The 12,500-nt window shown below is 47.1% G+C and overlaps 1 protein-coding gene across 1 annotated transcript in view; it reads right to left on the reverse strand.

Annotated features, from left to right (window-relative positions):
- Nucleotides 1-10,061: 10,061 nt before the first annotated feature.
- The window catches only part of LOC123242908 (kallikrein-15-like), an 8,281-nt gene continuing 5,842 nt past the window's right edge, over nt 10,062-12,500 (reverse strand). Inside the window, exons 2-5 of the mRNA XM_044671025.1 lie at nt 12,142-12,295; nt 11,342-11,625; nt 10,514-10,665; nt 10,062-10,214 (exon numbers count right to left, since the gene is read on the reverse strand). Of these exons, the coding sequence (XP_044526960.1) occupies nt 10,062-10,214; nt 10,514-10,665; nt 11,342-11,625; nt 12,142-12,295 (743 nt within the window). The remainder of the gene's footprint in view (nt 10,215-10,513; nt 10,666-11,341; nt 11,626-12,141; nt 12,296-12,500) is intronic.

Consider the following 12,500-nt stretch of genomic DNA (forward strand, 5'->3'; position numbering starts at 1 on the left):
GGGGGGGGGGGTAGTAAGTGGAAACAAAGGAAAATCGTTGTATCTCGACCCATTTCAGGACTAAAATTACCTGGGCCTCAGTTTCTTTAGTTGTAAAATGGGACTGGAGTCGGCTAGAAGTGATGGAATGCCTCCTCAGAGACCCTTCTAGCTCTAAATCGATTTTCTCCCCTCTTTCTCTCTCCCCAACCCTAATTCACTCCATGCATGTCTCTTTCTGTGAATAACCTGTTTCTCCCAGTATGCTTCCCACTCCCTATTTTCTTGCCTGTCTTTGGCCCAGTCTAGAATGATCTCGGCCTCTAATTCACATTAGTGTGACAGCTTTCCTGCCTTTGGATTTCTCTGTCACTATAGTAACTTTTTGTTGTCCTTTGTTCTTGTTTGTTCATTTTCCTGCCTTTTTCTTGTATTTTAACTTAAAATACTCTTTCAGTTGGCCTCTGTTCCTTAGGTGAAGGGAATCTCTATTCCAGGTTTTAGCTTCTTTGTGTAGCTACCTACCTTCAGTGCTATCTCTGAGGATCTGTAAGTTTTTGTTTCTCCCAAGGTGCTATATCTAAGGCAGTGATGGCGACCCTTTTAGAGACAGAATGCCATGCTCCTCCCCATGCTACATATGCCCCACCCCACCTTACCCCGCCACACACACACACACACACACACACACACACACACACACACACACACGGAGGGAGGAAGTGTTCCTATTGGGCTGCTGGGTGGAGGGGCAGGTGAGGAATGTCCTCATTGCAGGTGAAGAAAGAGAGCCCAGAGTGCTCCCCTCCCCTCCAGCTCTGCCACCTGTGAGGTGCCCACCTCACCCTCTATGTGCTCCCACATAGAGGAGTGGGTGATGTGAAAAAAAAGTCAGTCATGGTGAAGAGGAGAGCAGCTCCACCGGAGTCCCTCTGCCTTTCTAATAACAAACTCTGGGGGTAGGGGTGATGGGAGGGAGGGTGGCTGAGTGCCCACAGAGATCATTCTGAATGCCACCTTTGGCACCTTTGCCATAAGGAGAAATATGTTTAATATGCTCTTGGCTTATGCTCTGGCCTATGGGCAACCATAAGCCCTCTTTTTCACCCTGGAATTGTGACCATGGTCCCCTGCCCCCCTGAGACTTCAAGCCTTGGTGTGTGTTAGAGCTCCTCTTCCCCCTGGGACTGTGATCCAGGACTAGAATCTGGATCTGCATGTGGGCAATGTGGCATAGTCTTGCACCCAGAGCCAGCATAGTCTGAGCAGTTGTCTGACCCCCTTGCCTTCTGTGGCTGAGAGCTCAGAACGCCTTTTCTAGCGATTCAGCCATCCTCAAGGGTTGTGCTTGCCATGATGGGGACTGCCTTGGCACTCTGACCTGTGCTCCACTTCTATCCCAGGGCTACAGATTTATCTTGGACCAAAAAATTGTTTCACCCTATCCTTTTGTGGATTTTGCTACTCCAGAATTCATTTAGAGGTGTTATATCAGTTGTTCCAAGGGTGTTTTGGTAGATATCAGGCATGTCTGTCTACCTTCTCCACCATCTTGGCTCTTGCCCCTCCCCACCTTTGCCAAATGAAGAAATGAGACCCCAATGACCATCAAGGTAGAGGCTCACAGGAAGAGGACTAAAAGACCCTCGGGAGTCTATTTTCAGCTCTGGGTTCCCTATCCCTAGGCCATACAATGCTAATTCATGGATATGGCTTCTTTAATGTGACCTGCTCAGAGGAGGCAAAGTGCTCTGTTGTCTGAAGACCTGGGTTCCAATTTTACCTCTTACAACCTGAGAAGCTTTGGGCAAACTAATCCATCTCTCCAGGCTTCAGTTTATTCTTCTGCTGCCTCTTACATCTTTTCTAGCTCTCTGTCACTATGAACTTCTATCTCTATGACTTGCCCAAAGCCAGGGAGATAGATTCAGGAATCAAACTTTCAGTTCCCTGATTCCAATTCTCATCAAAATGTTTTTCTCCTAAAGCACTAAAACACAGAGAAGGGTGTAGACTTGGGACCAGAATCAGCATTTGGTTGAGGGTTAAAAAAAAAAAAAGGAAACAGCCACAGGAGAAGCACTTCTTTTTTTTCCCCCTTTTTTCTTTATAACCCTTACTTTCTATCTTAGAATAGGTACACCTTAGACCTTATAGGCAGAGGGCAGAAGAGCAGTAAAGGCTAGGCAATCTGTATTTAGTGACTTGCCCAGGGCTAGGAAGTTCCTGAGGCCATATTTGAACCCATGACCTCCTGACTCCAGGCATGGTAATCTTGCCCTGAGCCAACCAACTGCCCCAAGTTTATTGGAAGCAAAGCTAGGCAAGGAGGGGACACAATAAGTCTGAAGGGAGACTGTCGTTCTTCAGTCTTCTAGATACAATTTAAGGGCTTCACCATTTGGGTAAAGATATTGGGTTTCCCAGAAACCCCACAAGGGTGACGATCAAAAGATTTGATACCGGGGGCAGCTGTGTGGCTCAGTGGATTGAGAGTCAGGCCTAGACATGGGAGGTCCTAGGTTCAAATATGACCTCAGACACTTTCCAGCTGTGTGACCCTGGGCAAGTCACTTGACCCCCATTGCCCACCCTTACCAGTCTTCCACCAAGGAGCCAATACACAGAATAAGGGTTTAAAAAAATAAAAATAAAAAAATAAGATGTGATACCCTGGAGGATACTATTACATACCAGAAAACCACCTGAGTCACCCAAAAGAGATGGGGGGAGAGCTCAAGAGGAATAGGAAGGTATCTCCTTCCCTCCCCACCCCAGTCCTAGTTCTCCAGGACAATTGATCAGATAAGATCAATAGGCAAGAATTCCTATAGTCTATGGTCCAACCAGATGGGGAGGGATTTCCCCATAAGAACAGCAGTCTTCTGGGAAACATCTGGGACTGAGATGCTTGAAAACTTTCAAGACCTTGGTGGAGGTTCCCCATCCTTTCTCCACTCCTATTTGGCTGTCACTCTGGGGCAGCCTTCAGCTCTTCAGTCCTACCTCTGACCCAGTCCAAGGAAAAGGCTTTTTATTTCATCTCAGCCCATAGAGTAAAAGTTCAAGAAGGGACTCTAACTTCCCATGTTACAAAAGAGGGAGCTGAGGTCCAAAGTGGTACAGAGAACATCAGTGTCGGTGAGCTACAGCTTCAGATCCCTGGTTCTCCAGCCATGACTCCACCTCCTCAGACAGAGGAGTAGTTCCCCATCCATCTCCCTCTCACAACGTAAATGAGAGTTCACAGAGGGCTATGTAATTTCAGCCACGTGCCTTCTCCTTTCTAGTTCTCGTTTTTATCCTATATAAAATGCAGGATGAGAATTAGAATAAATTATTTCTGTCTCCATCCACTTCTTTTTTTTTAAACCCTCACCTTCCGTCTTGGAGTCAACACTGTGTATTGGCTCCAAGGCAGAAGAGTGGTAAGGGTAGGCAATGGGGGTCACACAGCTGGGAAGTGTCTGAGGCTGGATTTGAACCTAGGACCTCCCATCTCTAGGCCTGGATCTCAACCCACTGAGCTACCCAGCTACCCCCCTCCATCCACTTCTAACCTTGAATTTATTTGCCAGGAGTGGGGGGTGGGGAGGGGTTGTGCTGAGAGCAGCAAATTGTCCAGGGCTTGGAGTTAATGGATTTGGGTGAGAGGAGAGTCCCTGGAGAGGGCATTGAACTTCATAGAATATCAGAGCTAAATCGTACCCTTTGGATCATCTTGAACCCACTCTTTTTACTGATAAGCCATCTGGCTATCAAAGAGGAGAAAATATTTGCCCGTGGTCATAATAAGTAGTAAAAGTGGGATTCAAACTCAAGTCCCGATTCTCTACACCATGTTTCTTCAGTCTGAGACCCCCACCCCACCCTTGCTACCATCCTGCCCTGGGAAACTCAACCCTTACCACCTCCCAAGTTTCCCAAGCCTTGAAGAAGGCGGCTTACTGGGCATATATCCTTTTTCACAGCTAGGTTCCCAGCATGCAGTATGTATCAGATCACATCCTGCAGGGTGAGCATCAGCACAGATTTGATTGAGGAAGATTTGTAATCCACAGAATTCAGCTCATTTCTGGGATGAAAGAGAAAGATTGGGTCCAGGGCCCTGCAGGAGAAAACTCCTTTGCTCCCCAACTGATCTGGAACTCGGGTACCTGGGTCCTTAATATTTCTATTCTGTAAAGGGACTTGTATTTAGCCTCCAAGTCTCTACCTCTTTGGAAAGGGGATTTCCCTAGCCCTACTCCAGACACTCAAATGCCCAATTCCCATTCCCTTCCCTCATTAGTGACCCAGGCATCCTGATCTCACTGATCCTGTCCCCATTAGAATGTCAAAAGTCCCGATTCCCCATTAATTGTCCCTTCAGAGACCTAGACATCCAGATCCCCCAGTCTCCTACCCCTCAGAAACCCAGGCATTCTGGTTCCCCAGGAGATGTCAGCAGAAAAGCAGGGCAGAAGAAGAAGCAAAGAGGAGAAGCAGTGAGTTTAAACACAGTGGGACCAGCTCTCTGAATCCCAAGGATCAAACCTGAACATCTTCCTCTGAGACTTCCTCCCTAACCTCCCTCTGCACCCCTCCATTTCCCTTTTCCTCCTCCGACATAGCCTGTAAGGTCACTGTCAGCTGGCCAGGACTTTGAAGGTCCCAGAAGCCCTTTCTCTTCCTCCTTGACCATGTTGGCCTCAAATTCAGAGCCAACAGAACCCTCAACTCCTCAGTTCGTTGGGCGGCATCTAGAGTGCCAGAGAAAGACAGATAGCCTAAAGAGCTATGACTTGGGGAGAAGTGACAGGCATGGCCAACTGAGACAAAGAGAATGACAGCCAGAGAGACTGTAGGGACAGGGTGGGAGACAACGAGAGGGCATGCTGAGGGAGATAAAAGGAGAGAGACAATCAGACAGACATGGATGGTAGAACTGTGAAGACAACAGAAGTGGGAAGACAAAGGCAGATGACAGAGACAACTATAGACAGAGAACAGGAAAAGAGCCCCACAGAGGTGGGACAGAGAGAAAAGCCCCTGAATTCCCCCAGTTTGGCATTGGGCAAAGTTAGTACCCTCAGATAAGGATACCTCCACATGTGAAATTATTGGATTCGTACAAGGTGGCCTGTCATGATGCGAGGCAGCAGGACAGTCAGAACCACCCCAAATCTGAAATGGAGGGGATCTTGATTCTGAAGGGAAAAAGGGACAAAGAAGAGAACTGAGGTATCCTGAGAAAGAGAAAGGGGAGGTCCTGGGTGGGGACTGAGGACCAGGGCTAGACAATAGGTAGAAGGAAAACCAGCTCTTTCCCTACCCCCTTAAGTAGCCTGAATTCTCAGTTTCCCCTTTTGATTTTACCTTTACTGGATAATTGGACAGAATCTTAGGGTCAGGACTGAGGTCGAGGGCCCCACGCTGGGACTTGGGGGGGCTGACTGGGTGGGTAAACACCAAAAAAAATGACTATCAGATTTTCTTCAAGGATCCATGGCCTCTGGGGCCATAATTCCCAAGTGGTCACCCCACAACTACTGTACAGGTGATTCTATCTCCTGTAGAAATTGCAGAAAGGAAGCTTGGGTAATGTAGTTTTAGGGATTCAAGATCTCCACTTATACACTCCCATTTCAGGTAATTCTTTCTCCCCCTTCCCACCTCAAGCTTCATGAACATGTCTGTGTTGGTTTGGAGGACAGAAAGATTGTTTTTAGATCTGGCACCAAGTATCCTGAACAGCCTGAAGTCACTCTCAGCTGAGACTTCTGGCCAGATGCCTGTAATTGCCAGCTGTCCCCCGGGCACTGCTGGCATTTAGCATCTATCATTCCTCTGGACCCTTGCCATCCCAATTAAAAAAACAAAGAAGGGAGAGGATGAATGGAGGAATTAGAAGGAAATGGTGATGGTGTTGGTGTTGGCGTTGGCATCGGTAGACCACAGTAGACTGGAGACAATGGAGGAGATGTGAGAAATGGGGGGAGGAGGGGAAGGAACAATTTTCCAAAACCATTTTTGGCATTCAAACCTTCAAAATCCAGGCTAATTTCTTTTTTTTTCCATCTTGCTCTCTGTGATTCAGGAAGACGATTTACCTCACCCCTGTTCCTTTCCCTTCCATTTCAAAGCCATGCTCTCTGCTCTCTGGTTGCCCTCTTCATCACCCTCTCCCTGAAGCCTGCCCTGGGACCCTGCACTCTAATAGGTGAATTTTTGCCCTTGTTCAGAACCATCACCTGGCCATTTGCAAACTTCTCTCCCTTCCTCATTTTCTAGCTCCCTGTTAGGTGTAAAATGTAAGCACCTTGAGCGTAGTTTATTTTAAATATGGGGCAGTGAGGTGGTGTGGTGGATAGAATTCTGGGGCTGGATCCTAGAAGATCTGAGTTCAAATGTGGCTTTAGACACTAGTCAGGTGACCCTGGGCAAGTCACTTAACCTCTGTTTTCCTATTTCCTCATTTGCAAAATGAAGATAATAATATCTATATAATAATATCTAATAACTATCTACCAGTGTTATAAGAATTTTAAATGAGAGAATATTTATTTTTTAAACTCTTAGCACAATGCCTGGCACATATAAATGTTGTGTGTGCGTGTGTATACACACACATATATAAAAAGTGTATGTATATTATATATAAAGAAATATAAACAATAGCTAAAATATATATACACACATATATGAGCTATTGATTATATTTCTTTTTTTTAACCCTTACCTTCTTAGAATTGATACTAAGTATCAATTCCAAGGCAGAGGAATGGTAAGGACTAAGCAACTGGGGTTAAGTGACTTGCCCAGGGTCACACAACTAGGAAGTTTCTGAGGGCAGATTTGAACCCCACATGCCCCATATCTAGGCCTGGTTCTCTATACACTGATCCGCCTACCTTCCCCTAATTATATTTCTATCCTCAGACTTTTTAGCAAGGTATCTGGCACATCACTTAATGAATCTGTTTTTCATTCATTCATTCATTCATTCATTCATTCATTCATTCATTCACTTCTAGACCATCTCACTTCAGTGTCTTAAATATCAGCTTTTCTCCACATCTCCAGTGGCCTTCCTTTTCACACCTCTTCCTTTTGAAACCCATAGCACCCTTCAAGGCTCAAATCAAAGACTACCTCCTTCAAGAGACCTTTACTGACTTCCCCTCATTATTTTTGCTCTCTCCCTCCTAGACATTTAAATTAATTTGTATTTATTTTGCTAATATTTTGTATTTGTTGATAAGGGGGCTGCTAGGTGGTCCAGGGATAAGAGTACTGGGCCAGGAGTCAGAAAAACTTGAGTTCAAATCTGTTCTCAGATGCTTACTAGTTGAGTGACTCTGGGTGAGTCAATGAACCCCCATTTGCCTCAGTTTCCCCAATTATAAAATGGATATGATAATGGTCTCTACCTTCTGGGGACTGTTGTGATACAATAATTGTAAAACTCTTAACAGAGTGTCTGGCACATAGTAGATGCTATATAAATGTTTTTGTTGTTCAGTTGTTTTTGGTCAAACCCAACACTTCATGATTTCACTTGAGATTTTCTTGGCAAAGGTACTCACTCAAGTGGTTTGCCATTTCCTTCTTCAACTCATCTTATAGATGAAGAAACTGAGGTGAACAAAGTAAAGTGACTTGCCCAGGGTCACAAGACTAGTAAGTGTCTGAGGCTGGGTTTGAATTCAAGAAGATGAGTCCTCCTGATTTCAGAACTGGTACTTTGTGCCCTGTGGTGCTACCTAGCTGCCCTATATAAATGTTAGCTATTATTATTCTCTCTACATGGTCACCTATAATACTCTGATTATATTATCTATTCCCTCAGTAGAATATAAACTTTCCGAGGGCAGGAACCATTCCCAGCACTTACCACAGAGCCCAGCACCAAGTAAATGCTTCTTGAATGAACTAGAGGTGAATAAGGGGACTTTAAGGTGGATGAGAGAATTAAAGATAAACCAGGGGTGAGCATGAGTGAGAAGACAGGAAAAGAAATAGAAGGGAAGAAGGCGATAGAATTGGATGCAGAAATGGAGGAAACTGGAATCTCAGCTCACTTAGCACAGTACCTGCTGGTGGAGTGAGTGCCTGATAACCACTTCTTTACTGGCTGACTGATTGGAGAAAGAAAAGAATGGAATAAAGAGAACAGAGACAATGAAGAAGAGGAGGCAGTGGTGGAATGGAGGTGAACAGGGAACGTGGAGAAACAACGGTAGAGCAGAAAGAGTAATGCTTGAGTCAGGAAACCTGGGTTCATCCCACATCACACACCTAGTGATTGTGGAACTCCCAAGGAAGTCACCCCTCCCAGAGCCTCAGTTGACTCATCTCTACAATAAGGACAAAGCTGTGCCACTTAAGTCACAATATGGTTGTAAGAAAGGTGTAAATCTCTGCCTTGTTACTTTTCTGGAAATATGGAAGAAGATGGCATGCAAATGGCGGAATGTAGTGAAATAAACAGAGAAGGGTATGTTTGTGTGCTCTGGTGTGCTCAGGTATGACTTTAAATACAACAGGCAATGGTGAGATAGAAAAGGTCTACCTTTCCCAGCATGTGTGGCCCAAGAACTTGACTATTCATAAGGAGACCTCAAATCTGTAGCTGAGCTATGGAAAATGGCTTCATGGGAAATAAAGCTTTTGCTTTCTTCCAATAACTATTTTCACTAGAGTATAGGCGTTCAGGAATTTTTTTTTACTTTTTGGGGTTGTTTATTGATTTTTTTTACCATGCCTATTCCATGAGGGAATATTGGGAACATAGGGAAATGATGGAAGTCATTGCATTGGGAATTGGAAGAAAACATGGAGACCAGATGGTCTATTTACTCAATACCCCTCATCTTTCTGAGAAGTCCAATGGCTTTGTCCTAGGTCACACAACCCACTACCCAACCAAGCCTTCTGACTCCAAATCCAGTGTTCCTCTCACCACACCATATTACCACCCACAAACGGAGGTGAAAGAAAGAAGAGAATGGAATAGAAAAGAATGACATCCCGCCATGTTCTAGAATCTAGGTAGTGAGGGCAGAGAAAATGTGTTACCTAATCTTTGCATCTTCATCACTGAGCACAGATGAGACAGGAGAGGCAAATTCGAGGCCAAGAGAAGAAATTAGAGGAAAATGAGGAGAACCAAAGCATTGGGGTAGGGACAGGTAAAGTAAGGTTGGAGACTGAAGATATTGTCTCTGAGCAGAAACTTCTAAGCATAGACAAGTGAAGACAGACAATAGTGAAAAGAAGTGCTAACATTGTTGTCTGAGGTCCCCGGTTCAAATTGTACTTCTGGCATTCGCTAGCTATTTTGGACCAGTCACTTCCCTTCTCTTTGCCTCAATTTTCTCACCTTTAAAATGGGAATGCTAATGTTTATACCATCTATCCCACTGAATTGTTGTTAGTCCTGAAGTATAATGAGAAGAAATAGAAGGTGGATAGGGATGTTTTCCAGACTACAACACAAATAGCAATAATATCTAGCATTTTTATAGCACTACAGAAAAGTGTTTTACAAATTTTATCTCACTTAATCTTCATAATAACTCTGGGAAGTTATTATCATCCTCATTTTACAGATGAAGAAACTAAGGCAGACAGAAATTAAGCAACTGGTCCAGAGTCTCACAGCTAGGAAGTTTCTGAAAATGGATTTGTTCTTGTTTCCCTGACTCCAGGTCCAGCACTTCTCCCACTATGCCCCCTAGCTTTTCTACTTTACCTGTTCCACTCTGGTCATACCACTCTTAGTCAGAGCACAGTTCCTGGCACATATAAGTGCTTATTACTTATTGGCTTGACAGGAAGACACAAGAATGCCAGGCAGACAGGTTTAAATTATAGTCTCAATTATATGATTACTTTGACAGAATCTCAGGGGACAGCTCCAGGTTCTTAAAGTGATGGCATATGTCTTAATTGATCTCCTGTTCTTTGGACTGGAGGTTAAAGAGGTTAGGTGTCTGTGTTGCCACAGGCAAGACGACAGAGAGCCATCCCAATGCATCCACAAAGGAAGTCTGAGCAGCTGTCAATGGGTTTCTTGTAGATGAAGGATCCTTCCAATTTTAGTTCTTCTTCATTGTGTCACGAATCCAAGTCAAGTATTTGCATACTTTGGTGTAGACTCCTGGCTTGGTAGTGGTGTCACAGGGAACATCACCCCATGAGACAATACCTTGAAGAGTTCCCCCACAGACCAGGGGGCCTCCTGAGTCACCCTGTGGAAAGAAAAGGTAACAAAAAGAGATCTGCTATCCCAACCATCTTCCATCTCCATCCTCACCCCCTCTCCAATGACCCAGCTTGATCGCCATCCCCATTCTCTGTCCCTATCCCATCCTCATTCCCACTCCCACTCCTGTCCTCAAGCCCAGATCCACCCTCACCCCCATTCCCAAGCCTAACCCCATTCCCACTCCCATCCCCATCCTCATGTCCATCTCCAAGCATCAAACCACTCCCATTTCCCACCACCCTGATATCTCCCCAAGATGAGCAGATGCTCCAAGGCTCAGACCTCGCAGGAGTCGGTGCCCCCTCCCTCAACACCAGCGCACACCATGGTGTCTGTCACCTGCCCAGGATAATCCCTGTTGCAGGAAGCAGCTGGTATGATGCTGATGTTAGCACAATGCAAGGTGTCTGGAAGTTTCACTTTGGGCACCGGAGCTGTGAAGGGACCCAGAGTTCAGACTCTAGTTCAGTGATTCCCAAAGTGGGCGCCATCGCCCCCTGGTGGGTGCTGCATAGATCCAGGAAGCGGTGATGGCCCCAGGTGCATTTATCTTTCCTATTCATTGCTATTAAAATTTTTTAAAAAAATAATTTCCAGGGGGCTAAGGAATATTTTTCCTGGAAAGGGGACAGGAGGCCAAAAAGGTTTGGGAACCCTTGCTTCCTAGAACCAGATTGGGGCAGCTCCTCCCATTTCTCCAGCTCACCTCCAACCAGGTGTGGAGATGAGTACCCTCGTCCTTTCAGATATAAAGACTTGCAGACCCCTCCCCTGGGACTTAAGGGTTGAGGGCCATAGCTCATTATATCTTCAGAGCCCGGTGTCCCTAGTCCCAGGCTCCAGGGGACTCAGTCATCCTAGTCTACAGCTTTACCCTTGAAACCCAGTTGTCCCAGGCTAGAATCCAGCCCCTGCAGCTATCTACACAGCCAGTCCCGAAGCACTTTTGGCCACGGGTGGCCCAGCTGTCCAGCCTTTCCACAAGTGCCCTCATTGCCCTACTCTTCTATGTCCCCCTCCCCCAATCCCTTCGCCCCCTGGGGGGCCCCAATTCCCTCTCCTTTCTTAGCGATCCGAGCCCCCCAGGCCCTCTTTCTCTTCGGCACGCACCTTTGTCACCCAGGTCCCTCAGGCTCGCGTTATTGGATTCGGCCACCAAGCCCCACCCTGAGACCACGCACTGTTCCCCGGGCCGGGGGCAGCGGACGGGCAGGGCCACGGGCTGGACGCTGTCCGAGAGGTGGGCGGGTCGGGCCAGGCGGAGGAGCATGATGTCATCGTGGTGGCCGTGACCTTGGTAGCGAGGGTGGGGGAAAGCGTAGACCACTCCCCGCAGCTGCTCCACCCCGTCCCACACGCGCAGGTTGTGCTCCCCGAGCCGGACCCGCATCTTGCTGCGGGACAAAGCAGGGGATGATTTGGGGGCCACGCCCTGTCCCCCGGGGCTAGACCACTTCGGGGCCCGACAGTACCAGTCCTCATTTCCCCTTCAGGACCTCAGACGTCCAGCTCCCCCAGCCGCGGCCCCGTAATGGACCCGAGAGTGCGGATTCCCATCTCCCCCTTAGGATCTCCATCCCGTTCCCCTCAGGAGCGTCTTCATCCCCTCCATCTGGGCTTCACAATCCTCTCAGCTGCCTCCACCTGTGGATCTGTGGATCTTGAGGCTCCCGTTCCCTCTAAGGGATGAGGGTGTCCATGCCCTAGAAGAGGCTACTCCAGCGTTTTATAAGTGGGGAAGTCGAGGCCCAGCTCAGTTATTTATTTACAGGGGATCATATAGCCAGTTAGTGGCAGGAAGTATGAGAACCCAGTTCTCTTGGTCCCAAGCCCCTCGAGGACTCAAGCATTGAGATCCTCTGGTGTCTGTCCCCTTGATGCCCCCTACCGGTCAGACCCCATATCCGTACCTGGTGTAGCAGTGGGCAGCTGTAAGCAGCCACTGGCTGGAGATGAGGGAAGCCCCACAGTTGAAGCGTCTCCCTTCGAAGAGAGCCACCTGCCACGGCTGGGAGTGGGGGCGACACTCCTCCCCACCCAGGACCTTGTCATTCCCCTGTGACACTTGAGGAGGGAAGGTCTGAAGTCAGTGAGGACATTGACACACCCCAGGAGGGCTTCCCCCAGCCGTGGATCAGACACACACACGTGGGCAAAAACAGGCACAGAATGGGGCTTTGAGGTAACTCAGTGGATAGAGAACCACGCCTGGAGACTGGAGCTCCTGGATTCAAATCTGCTCTCTGACACATCCTAGATGTGTGACCCT

Source organism: Gracilinanus agilis, chromosome 3 (genome assembly GCF_016433145.1).
Source record: "Gracilinanus agilis isolate LMUSP501 chromosome 3, AgileGrace, whole genome shotgun sequence".
In the NCBI taxonomy this organism is placed as follows: Eukaryota; Metazoa; Chordata; class Mammalia; order Didelphimorphia; family Didelphidae; genus Gracilinanus; species Gracilinanus agilis.